Source organism: Carcharodon carcharias, chromosome 28, assembly GCF_017639515.1.
Source record: "Carcharodon carcharias isolate sCarCar2 chromosome 28, sCarCar2.pri, whole genome shotgun sequence".
Taxonomy (NCBI): Eukaryota; Metazoa; Chordata; class Chondrichthyes; order Lamniformes; family Lamnidae; genus Carcharodon; species Carcharodon carcharias.
The window spans coordinates 5,274,385-5,291,434 of record NC_054494.1 but is presented as its reverse complement, the minus strand read 5'-3'; the positions used below and the strand labels follow the sequence as shown (position 1 = coordinate 5,291,434).

At 45.1% G+C, this 17,050-nt stretch overlaps 1 protein-coding gene across 1 annotated transcript in view; it reads left to right on the top strand.

The window, feature by feature from the left end:
* alox5a (arachidonate 5-lipoxygenase a) overlaps positions 1 to 17,050 on the top strand; it is an 84,141-nt gene that overhangs the window by 63,789 nt on the left and 3,302 nt on the right. Inside the window, exons 11-13 of the mRNA XM_041176309.1 lie at positions 8,135 to 8,256; positions 15,466 to 15,566; positions 16,466 to 16,636. Of these exons, the coding sequence (XP_041032243.1) occupies positions 8,135 to 8,256; positions 15,466 to 15,566; positions 16,466 to 16,636 (394 nt within the window). The remainder of the gene's footprint in view (positions 1 to 8,134; positions 8,257 to 15,465; positions 15,567 to 16,465; positions 16,637 to 17,050) is intronic.

The window sequence follows — 17,050 nt, the reverse complement described above, 5'->3', positions numbered from 1 at the left end:
CTCAGACCAAATTTGACATCATAGCCTGTCCAAGGCAAAATACTGCGGTTGCTGGAAATCTGAAATAAAAGCAAAAACTGCTGGAAAATCTCAGCAGGTCTGACAACATCTGTGGAGAGAGAGACAGAGTTAACGTTTCCAGTCCATATGACTCTTCATCAGAGCTAAAGGGAAATAGAAATGTGGTGAAATATATACTGTTTAAGGGGGTGGGACAGGTGAAGCTGGATTGGAGGTCAGTGATAGGTGGAGGCAAAGAAGAGGTTGCCAAAAATGTTATAAACAAATGTCAAAGGGGTGTTGATGGTGGTGATGCTGACTAAAGGAGGTGCTAATGGTGACATTAAGCATAGAAAGCAGAATGTGATAAAAGCCAGACAAGGGTCTGGAAAGAAAGATCATAGCTTGTCTCTCTCTGACCAGTATTCTAGCCTGTCTCTATCCTGGATCACTGACCATCCTCCTCACCATCAACCACCCTCTCGTTTTCGATGGACTGTATAGATATTGATAATGTGCCCTATACCCAGACCATTTATTGTATTGAGCAGGGCAATGGTCCTAAAACTGACTACCATGGGGACACACTGCTACATCCATCCACACCATAAAACATTGATAACAGTGACACAATGGCCTATATCACCCTGCCAACACAAACTGTCCATGGCCTGGAATAAATAGGCCCTCCTGATATTGGGCTCCAGACTATGAGAATGTGGGCTATTGAGACAATGCCTTGCCTTGGGAGAAGGTCGAGGGCATTTGGCAGCCTTTGACTGGAGAAAGTTCCAGAATTCCACAGCCCTTTGCATGAAAAGTGCTTCCTGACATAAACTCTAAACAACTTGACCTGAATTTGAAGTTAATTCCCCTTGTTCTGAACTCTCCCAGCTTCACCACACCACACCCCCTCCACCAGTTTTTCTCTATCCTAACAAATTCTTTCCACATTTTAAACATCTCAATCAGATCATCCCTCAATTGTCAAAGTGAATTTAAGGCAAGATTTTACCAGCTGTTCTCATAATTTAATCTTTATGACGCTGTGCCACACCCTCTCCAAGGACAATCTATTCTTCCTGATATATGGTGCCCAAGGATCTTGTCATGACCACTGAACATTTTTTCTATTCATTCACAGGATGTGGGTGTCGCTGGCTGAGCCAGCATTTATTGCCCATCCCTAATTGCCCTTGAGAAGGTGGTGGTGAGCTTCCTTCTTGAACCACTGCAGTCCATGTGGTGTAGGTACACCCACCGTGCTGTTAGGGAGAGAGTTCCAGGATTTTGACCCAGTGACAGTGAAGGAACAGTGATATATTTCCAAGTCAGGATGGTGTGTGGCTTGGAGGGGAACTTCCAGGTGGTGGTGTTGCTGTGCATCGGTGGTGGAGTGAGTGAATGTTTGTTGATGGGGTTCCAGTCAAGTGGGCTGCTTTGTCCTGGATGGTGTTGAGCTTCTTGAGTGTTGTGGGGGCTGCACTCATCCAGGCAAGTTGGGTGTATTCCATCACACTCCTGACTTGTGCCTTGTAGACAGTGGACATGCTTTGGAGAGTCAAGGGGTGAGTTACTTACCACAGGGTTCCTATCCCCTGATCTGCTCTTGTAGCCACATTATTTACATGGCTAGTTCAGTTTCTGGTCAAAGGTAACCCTCAGGATGTTGAAAGTGGTGGATCCAGCAGTGGTAATGTCATTGAATGTCAAGGGGCAATGGTTAGATTCTCTCTGGTTGGAGATGGTCGTTGCCTGGCACTTGTGTGACACAAATTGTTACTTGCCAATTATCAGCCCAATCCTGAATGTTGTACATGACTTGCTGCATTTGGCCATGGACTACTTCAATATCTGAGGAGTTATGAATGGTGTTGAACAGTGTGCAATCATCAGGGAATATTCCCACATCTGATCTTTTGATGGAAGGAAGGTCATTGATGAAGCAGCTGAAGATGGTTGGGCCGAGGACACTATCCTGAGGAACTCCTGCAGTGATGTCCTGAGACTGAGATGATTGACCTCCAACAACCACAACCATCTTCCTCTGTGCTTGGTATGACTCCAACCAGTGGAGAGTTTTTCCCCGATTCCTATTGGCTTCAAGACAGTTATGTTTTGAGATGTACCTTTAACTCAAAGTAAAACAGAGAATTCTAAATAGACGCATACCCACGTGATCAGGTTGCCCTGGAGAGAGAAAACCAAACAAACCTATTGAAGTGTGAAGGCCTTTGCTCCAGAAGCTGTAACTGTAAGGAAACTCCGTAATTGCTTTAAAATGTTTGGGGAATCTGTAATTTGAAATATTTATTATATTTATTTTATACTTAAATATTTGAAAATAATGTTTAAGAGTCTGTAATGCTGGTAAAGAGATCAATTATAATTTTTGGATAAAAAGGCACTTTGGTCCATTTGACTTGGTGACCCTTGAACTGGAAGCAATAACAACAGGAAGGAAGCTAAAATATGGAAGCCATGGGGCAAACAGACTGAAAGAGGAGGAAAAGCTAGAGGTGAGAGTTGAGAAGGTTCCAGGAAGACGTGCACCATACAGGGAAGATTGCACAGCGGAACCCTGCTTACTCAAAAACTACCACCTGCAGAGAATCTGCTGAATCCTTGAAGGTTGAAACTGGCACTCTACAGGTGATGTGGACCGCCTACTAACTCAGTGAGATATTCTCTGTTGTATCTACTATTCCACATATAAATTATAGTTTCTGCTGACAGATTTGACAGTGAATTTATGTTTAACTTAACTCAGAATCAACATAAATTGAAGTAAAAGTTACAGAAAGTGAAATCTTGTTCAGTAATTTCTTCATTTGGGGGCTGGTCGGTAATTTGGTTATTTTGGCTTATGGATTCCAACAGGAATCATCACAAAAATGGGGGTTCCTCTGGGAATGTACCCAGAGATTAAAATACACTCACTGGAACTTTCCAGCATTTAAATGAACAAAGGTTTCACCTTGAACTTTGCTGCATTCAGTAAAATGTCTATGTGGCTGCTTTTAATAGTCAGGAGTTTCTGAAAAGAGAAGACTTTTCTGTTAGTGCCTTGCAACAGTTAAAAAAAATAACTTATAGACTGTAGCAGAGCACATGGGAATTAACATAAGATCAGGAGTTAAGAGGGGCTGGATCCTTGGAGGATTGGGTAGGCATCTGGGGCTCAAGGAAGAAAGGACATGTTCCATTAGTGATCAAGTACAACTGGCCAGAATTGAAAAAGGTATGGAACTAAGAGAAGTTGACATGGAAAGAAAGAAATTAGCCAATGAATAAAGAGACAAGGAAAGAGATAAACAGAGAGGGAGATGAAAAAACTCAATGGAATTTGACTTCTGATAATGCGAATTTAAGTTGATGAGGAGAGGGTGAGGCTGACTCAGAGAGAAGGCCTCTTAATTTTGGTTTGGTGAGAATTTTAGCTTCATACATAAATATAGTGAGAAGGGAGTGGAGATGTACTTCCTGTCATTTGAGAAAGTTGCCATGAATCTGAATTGGCTGAAAGAACAGTGGGCTATCCATCTACTAAGTGCTTTGGTAGGGAAGGCTTTGAAAGTGTACACATCACTTTCAGCAGAGCATTCGTGTGATTATGAGGAAGTGAGGGTTGCTGTACCCAACGCTCCCAAGTTGGCGACAGAGGCCCACAGACAGAAATTGAGAAATTTGAGAAAGGGAACTATTTGAGGAAGAGAACTATTCGGCCTATGTCGAACTTGCCAGGGAAAAGGAAATGTACAGTGGGCGGTGCAGGACAATGAAGGTTGGACAGAACTTTGATAATTTTAGGGAAATGATGATGGTGGAAAAGTTCAAAAATAACGCCTCCTTGGGGTTAAAGTCTCACCTGGAAGACCACAAGGTTTGTAAAATAAAGGAAGCCTCAGTAGTGGCAGACGATTATGAGTAAACTGATAAGGTGATGAGTAACCGGCCCCACTTTGGAATCTTCCAGAGTAACTGAAATGCGCAGAAGGTCAATGATGAGTCGAGCTCAGGCTCTGCTGAGAAAGGTGGAGGAGGTAAAGACCCAGGCACTTGTTGAGTTAGTAGGTGTGAAGGTTCAGAGGTCAGGATTAGTTCAAGGGGAATGACATGCGAAGGCTTAATATTGGAAATTAAAGAGCAGACCTGCAGCCTTTGTAAGGTTGAATGCTGCCCCTCCAGAAAATCCTGTCCCAGTGAGGGAAGTTTATTAGAAGCTGACAGGTTCTCGTGAATTTACTACTAAAGTGGATCATGGCTCAGGAAATTATGGAAATTTTCTATTTAAAGGTGGAGTATCTTCATTCTTGTCTGGTGAAGCAGGGAAGTCAATTGTTATTCTTGGAGATTCAGGAGAAGCATAGTCACTAATATTGGCAGGTGAGGGAATTTATCTCCAGTTAGTTCGCTAAATAAAAACATATTGATATGGGGTATTGGTGGAAATTGTTCACCTGTTCCTTTATATAGATTTATTAATTTAAAATGTGCCTCAGTCACAGGTCCAGTAATTGTTGGTCTTGTTCATAATTTCCCTATTGATCATGTAGATTTTTTATTGGGAAATGACTTGGCTGGGGATAAGGTATTACCATCTCTGAGGGTTTCTGGAAAGCTGGTTAAGGCTGTTGAAACTGAAATTGTACAGGAAAACCTGCATGACTTAAAAGAATCCACAACATGCTGTAAATCTGCTGCAAGAATTGATATTTTGACTAAAGATATGTTCAAAGAGTCAGAAATTCAGCCTGCTAATTTTAAATGACACTGGAGTATCGGCTGAAAAGGAAAAGTTAATGGCAGCTAGAAAAGGCTGTAAAATCTCGGAAAAAGTATAATCAAGATGAGGCAAAAGAAGATAACAGGACTCACAGCTAATGATGAAGCAGAGGAAACCATACTTAGAAAGAGCGTAGAGAAGCTGAATCCAGCGCTGTCTCTTTTGTAAGGAAGGATACGTGTTCTTGAATGTAAATTAAAACTTCAACACAAGGCTCTTGCGCAGAGTGGAATCAAACAAAGCTCAAACGTAGTGGGAGGACAAAAAGAAATTAAGAAAATTTTAAAACTAAACATGAAGGAGCATCAAGATTTCGGTACTGAACATCAACATAACCTGAACAAAGTTCTTAAAGCAGCTAAAATGGATTGTACTGAACAGAGACATGAACTGCTTGCACAAAAGAAGGCAGTGTTGAACCTGAATTCCCCAGAAAAGAAAACCAAAATGTTAAATCCTGGAGAAGAACTTAAAGTTAAAAATGATCCAGAATTTTAGCACGATGAGGTGAATTCATTTGTTATGAGGGGCAATTTGGATTTTTGGTTGGTTGAGACTTTTTTTCCAAGACTTAGACATTAAGAAACATGCAGACATTGAAGAAAATGGATATCAGAAGTTAAAACTGAAGAGTGGCTCAGAGCCTGTTTTTAAAAAAATGACCACCCTGATGACAATTTAGTGTCAGGCTTTAAGGGTGAACAAAGGAAATCACTGAATCCAGAAAGCAACAAGCAATATGACAGGGAATTTCTCCTTTGATTCCAATTCACAGCCACCAGTACCTAGAAGCCAGCAATATTACTCTTGATAAAGTTAACCAGGCCAAACAAATTGTAAAGCCTATGGCTCCCTCATGAATGCTAACCAAGGACCCTGACTGTACAAATACCAATACAGATTTTTTTTAAAAGCAATATGAGGAACATAAAGTTAAGGTACAATGTTTTAACCCTGGATATGGGAAAGCTGTAAATGCTACCCAAATAAAAAAGACCTTTTGTGGTATTGAAAGCAAGTGAATTGATTGGTGATGAAATAAACTTCTGTTTGCAAGAAAGTTGGGACGCCAACAACACACACAAGCTGGACTTTCAATCTTAATTGTCACATGTGGTTGGCTAAACCTTATAGTGTTGCCAAGATAGAATGTTTAATGATGAAATGTAACAAAAGAGGATGGATGTTACCTGTACTCTATGTAATAAGTTAGTTATTAAAATGTTTACAGTGTTGAAATTTGTTGTACTTTGATCTCATAGAAAAAAATCTTCACTACAGTATTTTCATTTTAGGGGGTGGTGTCATTAACACTGAGCTTTACACAGTGGTTATGTTTTAAAATGTATCTCTAACTCAAAGGGAAACAGAGAATCTTGAATCAACATGTCCGCTCGAAGACATGCCCATGTGATCCAGTTGGCATGGGGAGAGAACAGGGTGACCACACCTGCCCCTTACTTTTGGGATCTTTCCATATTTGAGGCCAACCCCTCACCCCACACCCCACCCTCCAACCTCCCCCACCCCCACGCTGCTTGTTCAGGCCCCATGCCAGACTAAGCTTTTAATTTTCTCTAGTCAATATAAGTCAGTGAGCAGAGGGGTGGTGGTGAATGGGACTTGGTGTACATTAGCACACAGGCAGCAGAACTTTGGATGACCTCAAGTTTATGGAGGGTAAAATGTGAAAGGCTGGCTGGTGGTGTATCAGACTAGATCCCATGAAATGTAGGAAATTGAATGTTGGAATTCAAAATGGAGGAAATTATGTTTTGGTTGTCCAGAGTGTTCTGACTCCTGTGGGGATCCATAAACCAAAATAACCAATTTACCGATCAACCTCCCCCCCACCCAAGTCCTGTTCACCATCACCCCTCTGCCCGTTGACATGTATTGACTCCTGGTCAAGAAACATCTTGATTTTGACACTCTCACCATTGTCAAATCCCTCCATAGCCTTCCCCTTACTATCACTCTCTTTATCTCTTCCAACTCTACAACCCTACGAAATATCTACCCTCCGCTAATTCTGGCCTCTTGAGTATTCCTGATTTTAATCACTTCAGTGTTGGTGGCCATGCCTTCAGTTGCCTGGGTCCCAAGCTCTGGAATTCCCTCCCTCTCCCTCCACCTCTCCACCGACCTTTCTTATTTTCAGATGCTCCTTAAAACGTTCATCTTTGAGCAACTTTCCTGATATTACCTTGTGATTTGATGTATAACTTTGGTTTATAATGCTCCTATAAAGTGCCTTTGGGCATTTTATTATGTTAAAGGAGCTATATGAAAATGAGTTATTCTTGCTATGTTCATTGTTTTTTATCTCTCCCTTCCACTTTTGTTTTTTGTTTTAATTCTCCCCCCACCCCATGTCCCCCACCCCATGATAACTGAGAAGGGTTCTCTTACAATTAATCTTTTCCTCACCACAAATGCTGCCTGATCAGCTGAGCTTTCCAGCATTACCTGCGTTGGTTTGCAGTGATGAAGAATGGTAAATACTAGGAAGACTCTCAGTATCGATGGTCACAACACAAACCAAGGGGCTGATTCCCAAACCCAATGGAATTTCCTTCACTAGGGTGGATAAGGAAGTGGAATTTGAGCACCTAGACCTCATCTTTAGGCATTTATAGGGCACAGCAACAGCACTTGAAGATTGATGATTTATAAAAAGTGGCTTAAGAATACAACAAGCATGGTAGCTGGAGGAGGTAAATCGTGAAGGCCCCTGGTAGCTATGTCAACCCTCCAGTTGGGCCTGGAGTCTCCAGGAATTGAAGAGCAATCTCCAGGACACTGCTGTGTGCAATCCTGGAGAAAAATCATCGGGATATTAAAAAATATATTTTTAAAACATTTTCTTTGAACATTTCTCTTTACCAGATATAAAAATGTGAAAGTGGGATTATAAGGCTGTTTGGCTGACAGTCAAGCATCATCCAATTGGGTAATGAGTCTTTTAGCTTTCCAATTTGGTTTAGGAAGGCCATACGTCACAAAGATGGATGTGTTGGCCGACTAATGGCTGGAATGTGGGGGCAGGTCATGTGATGAAAGCTCCAGAAATACATTTAATCACAGTTGGCAACTCTAGCTCCTGGAGAAGAAAATAACAAAGCACATGGACAAATATGGAGTTCAGTACAGGCTAGGCTCTAACATGGTGTTTACCGACCAGCAGCACACAGTCCAGCTTTGGTACCCAAAGCAGGGGGCACAGAGCTGACTGGAGATTCCAGATTGGAGCAAGCGGGTGGCTGTAAACTGCAGGGTAGAACATGCTTCTGAAATATTGACATCTCTGGTTCCAACTGGTGCTGACTGTTGCTCTTTTTCTGACAGCTTTGTCACTGAAGTAGTGAATATATATTACGATGACGACCAGGCTGTTCTGACAGACACGGAACTACAGGCCTTTGTGAAGGATGTGTTCATCTATGGGCTGAAGGACAATAAAAGTTCAGGTAACTGCCTGTTCACCAAGGTGTCTTTAATATTGTTGATTGACAGGGTTGCCTCAGGATGAGGGCTTATCCTTGGGGTGGTGTTCCTGGTAGTGAGAAATTCACCTCCCTGTCCAGACAATGCTGGCTTGAGCTGCGATACTGACTCAGTCACTGGTGCCCTGGTGCACTTCACCAATGACCATTCTTCATATACAAACCTTGACACTGAACATTGGGAGCTATTTAAATGTGGAAAGCCTCACAGCTGAGTCAGACCCTGTCCTCCTCTTATGTCTACCAGCTAATAATCCAGCACAGACCCCTGGATAGTCACGGCCACCGTATGTCAGAGTGACTGTAGCCTTCGAGCTTGTGTGTGACCTGCTATTTAATCATCAGACTGCCCGGCACTGCACATTTCCTGTTCGTTACTGTAACTGTGGTCATGGCCAATCTTAACCCTCTGATATGGAGGAGGATAGCCTGAAAGCAGTAGAAATAGTGGTATATGACAGGAAATTATAGCAAGTATTTAGAGAAAATTATATCAGATTTGCAACTATCCACATATTTATCAGATTCTAGCTGCATGCGTCATCCAAATACAAGATCAAAAGTTAAGAACAGCTTGGTCTAGATCATCTGCCTAGCTCTTATTAACAGATGATGAAGCTAACCTCCTGGTCTCATTCTCTGCTCCCAAGCTATCCCACCTGTTCTCCCTGAAGCACTTTTTCTGAGATCTGTGCTAAACATTCCCTTCCCCTGCCTTGCCCAGGGTTTCAACATGATTCCCTCAGTCACCTCTTCTCAAGGTTGAAGAGTTCCAGTTTCTTCAGTCTACCCTCATCACTCAGCCTCTAGTCAGTGTTGTTCCCTTCTATATATCATCCCTAGATTGAACTGAACCCAGTGCAGGTACAGTTTGACCAGCCAGGTACATTTTCAGTCTGATTCCTTCTGATTACATGCACTGACCTAACTATGGAGAGGTGGTGGCCCAGTGATATTGTCACTGGACTAAGAATTCAGGGAGCCAGAGTAATGCTCTGGGGACCCAGGTTCGAATCCCACCACGGCAGATGGTGAAATTTGAGTTCAATAAAAATCTGGAATTAAAAGTCTAAAGATGACAATGAATCCATCGCTGACTGTTGTAAAAGCCCATCTGGTTCACTAATGCCTTTTAGGGAAGGAAACCTGCTGGTCTGGCCTACATGTGACTCCAGACCCAAAGAAATATGGTTGATTCTTACATGCCCTCTGAAATGGCCTAGCAAGCCACTCAGTTGTAACTACAAAGATACAAAAAGGGAATGAAATTGGACGAACCACCCAGCGTCGACCTTGGTACCGGAAATGACTAGCGGCAATCTCAGCCCTGTCAACCCTGCAAAGTCCTCCTTACTAACATCTGGGGGCTGGTGCCAAAATTGGGTGCCATGACCATAGTTACAGTAACGAACAGGAAATGTGCAGTGCCGGCTAGATTGATGATTAAATAGCAGGTCACACACAAGCTCGAAGGCTACAGTCACTCTGACATATGGTGACCGTGACTATCCAGGGGTCTGTGCTGGATTACTAACTGGTAGACTTAAGAGGAGGACAGGGTCTGACTCAGCTGTGTGGCTTTCCACATTTAAATAGCTCCCAATGTTCAGTGTCAAGGTTTGTATATGAAGAATGGTCACTGGTGAAGTGCACGAGGGCACCAGTGACTGAGTCAGTATCGCAACAGCCTGACATAGTCTTACTCACGGAATCATACCTTACAGATAATGTCCCAGACTCCACCATCACCATCCCTGGGTATGTCCTGTCTCACCAGCAGGACAGGCCCAGCAGAGGTGGTGACACAGTGGTATACAGTCGGGAGGGAGTTGCCCTGGGAGTCCTCCACATCGACTCCAGACTCCATGAAGTCTCATGGCATCAGGTCAAACATGGGCAAGGAAACCTCCAGCTGATGACCATATACCGCCCTCCCTCAGCTGATGAATCAGTGCTTCCTCCATGTTGAACATCACTTGGAGGAAGCACAGAGGGTGGCAAGGGCACAGAATGTACTCTGGGTGGGGGACTTCAATGTCCATCACCAAGAGTGGCTCGGTAGCACCACTACTGACCGAGCTGGCCGAGTCCTAAAGGACATAGCTGCTAGACTGGGTCTGCGGCAGGTGGTGAGGGAACCAACAAGAAGGAAAAACATACTTGACCTCATCCTCACCAACCTGCCTGTCGCAGATGCATTTGTCCATGACAGTATCGGTAGGAGTGACCACCGCACAGTCATTGTGGAGATGAAGTCCCGCCTTCACATTGAGGATACCCTCCATCATGTTGTGTGGCACTACCACTGTGCTAAATGAGATAGATTTCAAAAAGATCTAGTAACTGAAGGCTGGGCATCCATGAGGCGCTGTGGGCCATCAGCAGCAGCAGAATTATAATCAATCATAATCTGTAACCTCATGGCCTGGCATATCTCCCACTCTACCATTACCACCAAACCAGGGGATCAACCCTGGTTCAATGAAGAGTGTAGGAGGGCATGCCAGGAGCAGCACCAGGCATACCTAAAAATGAGGTATCAACCTGGTGAAGCTATAACACAGGACTACTTGTGTGCTAAACAGCATAAGCAGCAAGTGATAGGCAGAGCCAAGTGATCAGATCTAAGCTCTGCAGTCCTGCCACATCCAGTTGTGAATGGTGGTGGAAAATTAAACAACTCACTAGAGGAGGAGTCTCCACAAATATCCCCATCCTCAATGATGGAGGAGCCCAGCACATCAGTATAAAAGATAAGGCTGAAGCATTTGCTACAATCTTCAGCCAGAAGTTCCAAGCGGATGATCCATCTCGGCCTCCTCCAGAGGTCCCCAGCATCACAGATGCCAGGCTTCAGCCAATTCGATTCATTCCACGTGATATCAAGAAACAGCTGAAGACACTGGATACTGCAAAGGCAATGGGACCTGACAATATTCTAGCAACAGTACTGAAGACTTGTGCTCCAGAACTTGCCATGCCCCTAGCCAAGCTGTTCCAATACAGCTACAACACTGGCATCTACTCTGCTATGTGTAAAATTGCCCAGATATGTCCTGTACACAAAAAGCAGGACAAATCCCACCCAGCCAATTACTGCCCCATTGGTCTACTCTCCATCATCAGTAGAGTAATGGAAGGGATCATCAACAGTGTTATCAAATGGCACTTGCTTAGCAATAACCTGCTCACGGATGCCCAGTTAGAGTTCCGCCAGGGCTACTCAGCTGCTGACCTCATTACAGCCTTGGTTCTAGCATGGACATGGTGTGGCATCAAGGAGTCCTAGTGAAAGTCAATGGACAAATTGAGGAAAACCCTCCACTGGTTGGAGTCATACCTAGCACAAAGGAAGATGGCTGTGGTTGTTGGAGGTCAATCATCTCAGCTGCAGGACATCACTGCAGGAGCTCCTCAGGGTAGTGTCCTCGGCCCAACCATCTTCAGCTGCTTCATCAATGACCTTCCTTTCATTATAAGTTCAGAAATGTGCAATCATCAGTGAACATCCCCAATGTTCAGCCCCATTCGCGATTCCTCAGATTCTGAAGCAGTCCATATCCAAATGCAGCAAGACCTGGATAATATCCAGGCTTGGGCTGACAAGTGGCAAGTAATATTCACACCACACAAATGCCAGGCAATGACCATCCCCTACAGGAGAGAATCTAACCATCGCCCTTTGACATTCAATGGCATTCCATCACTGAATCCCCCACTATCAACATCCTGGGAGTTACCACTGATCAGAAACTGAACTGAACTAGCCATATAAATACTGTGGCTAGAAGAGCAGGTCAGAGGCTAGAAAGAAAAACAGAAAATGCTGGAAAGCTCAGTAGGTGTAACAGATTCCGTGAAGAGAGGAACAGAGTTAATGTTTCGAGTCCGTATGACCCTTCCTCAGAGCTGAAGAGAAGGGGAAATGTGAGCAAATTCATACTGTTTTAAGGGGGGGGTGGGGCAGATGGAGCTGGATAGAAGGCCAGCGATAGATGGGGACAAAGGAGGGATTGACAAAGATGCCTTGTACTAAAGGACTAAGGGAGTGTTAATGATTGTGGTTAGTGCTCAAATAGTGACATAAAGATAAGAGAGCAGAATGTAACTAGAGCAGAACAAGGGTAGCATTGTGTGAAAAAACACCATGGAACAAGTAACAGATAGCCCTGTAGGGGATTGGGTGGCAGTGGTGGAGAAACAAAAGGATAAAAAATGGGATAGAAGGGGGGATAAAATCACAAATAATGAAATAAAAGTAAGTGGATAAAAAATAAAAATGAATGTGGAAAAAGGGGATTAAAAAAGGGGGTGGGGATGGAGCAGAGAGTTCATGGTCTAAAATTGTTGAACTCAATATTCAGTCCGGAAGGCTGTAAAGTGCCTAGTCAGAAGATGAGGTGCTGTTCCTCCAGTTTGCGTTGAGCTTCTCTGGAACAATGCAGCAAGCCAAGGACAGACATGTGGGCAAGAGAGCAGGGTGGAGTGTTAAAATGGCAAGCGACAGGGAGGTCTGGGTCATGCTTGCGGACAGACCGAAGGTGTTCTGCAAAGCGGTCACCCAGTCTGCGTTTGGTCTCTCCAATGTAGAGGAGACCACATTGGGAGCAGCGAATGCAGTAGGCTAAATTGAGGGAAGTGCAAGTGAAATGCTGCTTCACTTGAAAGGAGTGTTTGGGCCCTTGGATGGTGAGGAGAGGGGAAGTAAAGGGGCAGATGTAGTACTTTCTGCGATTGAATGGAGAGCTGCCGTACAAAGCAGATGAGGTTTTGGGGGTGATGGAGGAGTGGACCAGGGTATCCCGAGGGAATGGTTCCTACAGAATGCTAACAGGGGTGAAGGGAAGATGTGTTTGGTGGTGGCATCATGCTGGAGTTGGCGGAAATGGCTGAGGATGATCCTTTTGAATGCGGAGGCTGGCGGGGTGATAAGTGAGGTCAAGAGGCTAGGAAGAGACGAGTAACTCACCTCCTGACTCCCTAAAGCCTGTCCACCATCTACAAGGCACAAGTCAGGAATGTGATGGAATACTCCCCACTTGCCTGGATGAGTGCAGCTCCCACAACACTCAAGAAGCTCGACACCATCCAGAGCAAAGCAGCCCGCTTGATTGGCACCACATCCACAAACATTCACTCCCTCCACCACCAACACACAGTAGCAGCAGAGTGTACCATCTACTAGATGCACTGCAGGAACTCACCAAGGCTCCTTTAACAGCACCTTCCAAACCCACAACCAAGTCACTCACCATCCTGACTTGGAAATATATCACCGTTCCTTCACTTTCGCTGCGTCCAAATCCTGGAACTCCCTCCCTAACAGCACTGTGGGTGTACCTACACCACATGGACTGCAGCGGTTCAAGAAGACAGTTCACCACCACCTTCTCAAGGGCAACTAGGGATGGGCAATAAATGCTGGCCCAGCCAGCGGAGCCCACATTGAACAAATGCAAAAAAAAAGTATATAAATCAGGATAGAGTTTGCATTTATGGACTCTCCTCCCTGCTAAAGCCCTGCCCCCCACTCCCAGTGTAATATGCAGCGTTACTCAACTTACTATGATCATTCTCCTTCTGCATTTCAGCTGTTGCAATTTCCACATCATTGACGTCCAGATAGGTTTTCACTCAAGCCCCAACTCAGTGTGATCAAACACTGTCCCTTTCCCACACTGGGTCACTGGGTCACATACTGTCCCTTTCCCACCCTGGGTCACATACTGTCCCTTTCCCACACTGGAAGACTGGATCACACACTGTCACAGTCCTGCGCTGGGACACTGGATCACACATTGTCCATTTCCCCACACTGGGACACTGGATCACCCACTGTCCTTTCCCACACTGGGTCACATACTGTCCCTTTCCCACACTGGATCACCCACTGTCCTTTCCCACACTGGGTCACATACTGTCCCTTTCCCACACTGGATCACCCACTGTCCTTTCCCACACTGGGTCACATACTGTCCCTTTCCCACACTGGGTCACACACTGTCCTTTCCCACACTGGGACACTGGATTACACACTGTCACTTTCCCACACTGGGACACTGGATTACACACTGTCACTTTCCCACACTGGGTCACACACTGTCTTTTCCCACACTGGGTCACACACTGTCACTTTCCCACACTGGGACACTGGATTACGCACTGTCACTTTCCCACACTGGGTCACACACGGTCACTTTCCTACACTGGTCATATACTGTCCTTTCACACACTGGGTCACACACTGTCCTTTCCCACACTGGGACACTGGATTACACACTGTCACTTTCCCACATTGGGACACTGGATTACACACTGTCACTTTCCCACACTGGGTCACACACTGTCTTTTCCCACACTGGGTCACACACTGTCCTTTCCCACACTGGGACACTGGATTACACACTGTCACTTTCCCACACTGGGTCACACACTGTCTTTTCCCACACTGGGTCACACACTGTCACTTTCCCACACTGGGACACTGGATTACGCACTGTCACTTTCCCACACTGGGCCACACACGGTCACTTTCCTACACTGGTCATATACTGTCCTTTCACACACTGGGTCACACACTGTCCCTTTCCCACGCTGGGACACTGGATCACACACTGCCCCTTTCCCACACTGGGACACTGGATTATGCACTGTCACTTTCCCACACTGGGTCACAAACTGTCCTTTCACACACTGGATCACATACTGTCCCTTACCCATGCTGGGGCAATGGTTCATACACTGTCTGTTCCCACACTGGGTCATGCATGGTCCTTTTGAATGCTGGGACACTGGGTCACCCATTGCCTTTTCCTGTGCTGTAATACTGGATCACTCACTGCCCTTTCCCACACTGGGTCACACATTGTTCTTTCCCACACTGGGACTCTGGATCACACTGCCCTTTCCCAGTCTGAGACACTGCATCACACACTGCCCTTTCGCACACTGGGTCACACATGGTCCTTTCCCAGTTTGGGACAATGGATCACACACTGTCCTTTCTCCCTCTGGCACAGTGGGGTCACACACTGTATTTGTAATGAGGATCTTGGATTGATGGAATGGTGCAGGCACCTGACTCCAAACCTGTGCAGGTGAAATGTCTGTGCAAGGATTCTCTGTTACAATAGGCCAACACGTTTTACAAAAAAGCATCTTTCTTATTTGCAGGTTTCCCCAAAACAATCAGAACAATTCAGAAGCTGATAGAGTATCTGACCGTAGTAATCTTCACCACTTCTGCTCAACATGCTGCTGTCAACTTTGGGCAGGTATTGGATTAATAATAATTCACAGATTTCCTCTCTGGGTTTTGTCTATTTTGTACCGTGTGTGGGGTCTCTGGCCCAGTGGGTAAAGGCAGCCCCAGTGTGGCACTGAGAGACATACAAACTAGAAAAGCACCACACCTTCTGTTCAAGAGAAATACAGAGCAGAAACTGTCCCCCAGGAGGTGGGAACATGTCTAAAGGTCAGTTGAAGAGCTAGGATTAAAGTCTAAAGGCAGCACATTGCTGCTGCTAATAGACTCAGCACAATGTTGGGGTGAAATTGAACTTTGATAATAGCTCATTTTACATCCTGCCCTACTGATGTCACTGGAAAGGATATTGGAACAAGCTGGCTAATGACCCAGGATTCATGATCGCCCATTCTAAGCCTCCGGTGTTGAGTATCGGTTTTATGATGGGAGGGGGGCGTTGATGAGGCTTCTGGAGATTGGGAGGGTTGCGGATGTTTAGCATATGGAGAGAACCAGCAGGGTAGATAGGGGACAGTGCTTTGTCCGCTGCGGAAATCCTGAACAAGAGAACAACCAGCTTAAGCAACAGAGGAAGGCCTGCCCATGGCCTGGCCACTGCCTGATTGGCTTCCGGTTTGGTGGCCTTCCCAAAAAGAGGCAGCTGGGGTTTCTCGCTGACTCTCCAGCCGGCAGTGCAAAACCTCCAATGCCTCAACGATATTCTCCCCGTTCATGGGCAGTGAGGGAGGGTGGGAGTTAATGATTATAAAATAAAGACCTTCTATTGGCTGAGAACTCAACACAGCTACCTAGAGCAGCAAAACCACATTCTCATTAGTGAGGAGACAACTAGAAAGAAGAAACCAATGGGTCTTCATCCTTTTTTGAGTTTTTGTGAATTCTTATTGTATTTTCTTTTAATTACAGTATGACTGGTGCTCGTGGATTCCAAACTCTCCCCCCACAATGAGACAGCCCCCACCCTCCGAGAAAGGGGTTGTGAGTGTGGAGTTCATCATTGAGAGCTTACCAGACAGAGGCCGGTCATGTTGGCACCTGGGGGCTGTGTGGGCACTCAGCCAGTTCCAGGACAATGAGGTAGGATTCCGATTGCCAGTCCCTGAAGCTTAGCTCAGGCCAGGGATCAGACTGCAGGAGACTCCCTAGGTAGGATGGTTTGGTGTCACATAGCCCAGGGCCCACACTCTGACCATCTGCAAACTGCTACTGAAATTCCCACCATTGCCTTTGTAACCCATTTCAGACCATTTTAACAGTCTCCTTGCTGACCTTTCACCCTCAGTAACCAACAGCTCATCCAAAAAATCTCCTGCTCGCCCAGAACAAGTTTCTTCGAGTCCAGATAGCAATTGGAACATGAACAAAAACAGAATTACCTGGAAAAACTCAGCAGGTCTGGCAGCATCGGCGGAAAAGAAAAGAGTTAACGTTTCGAGTCCTCATGACCCTTCAACAGAACATGAATTTTGACTTCCTCACCTGGGATACTGA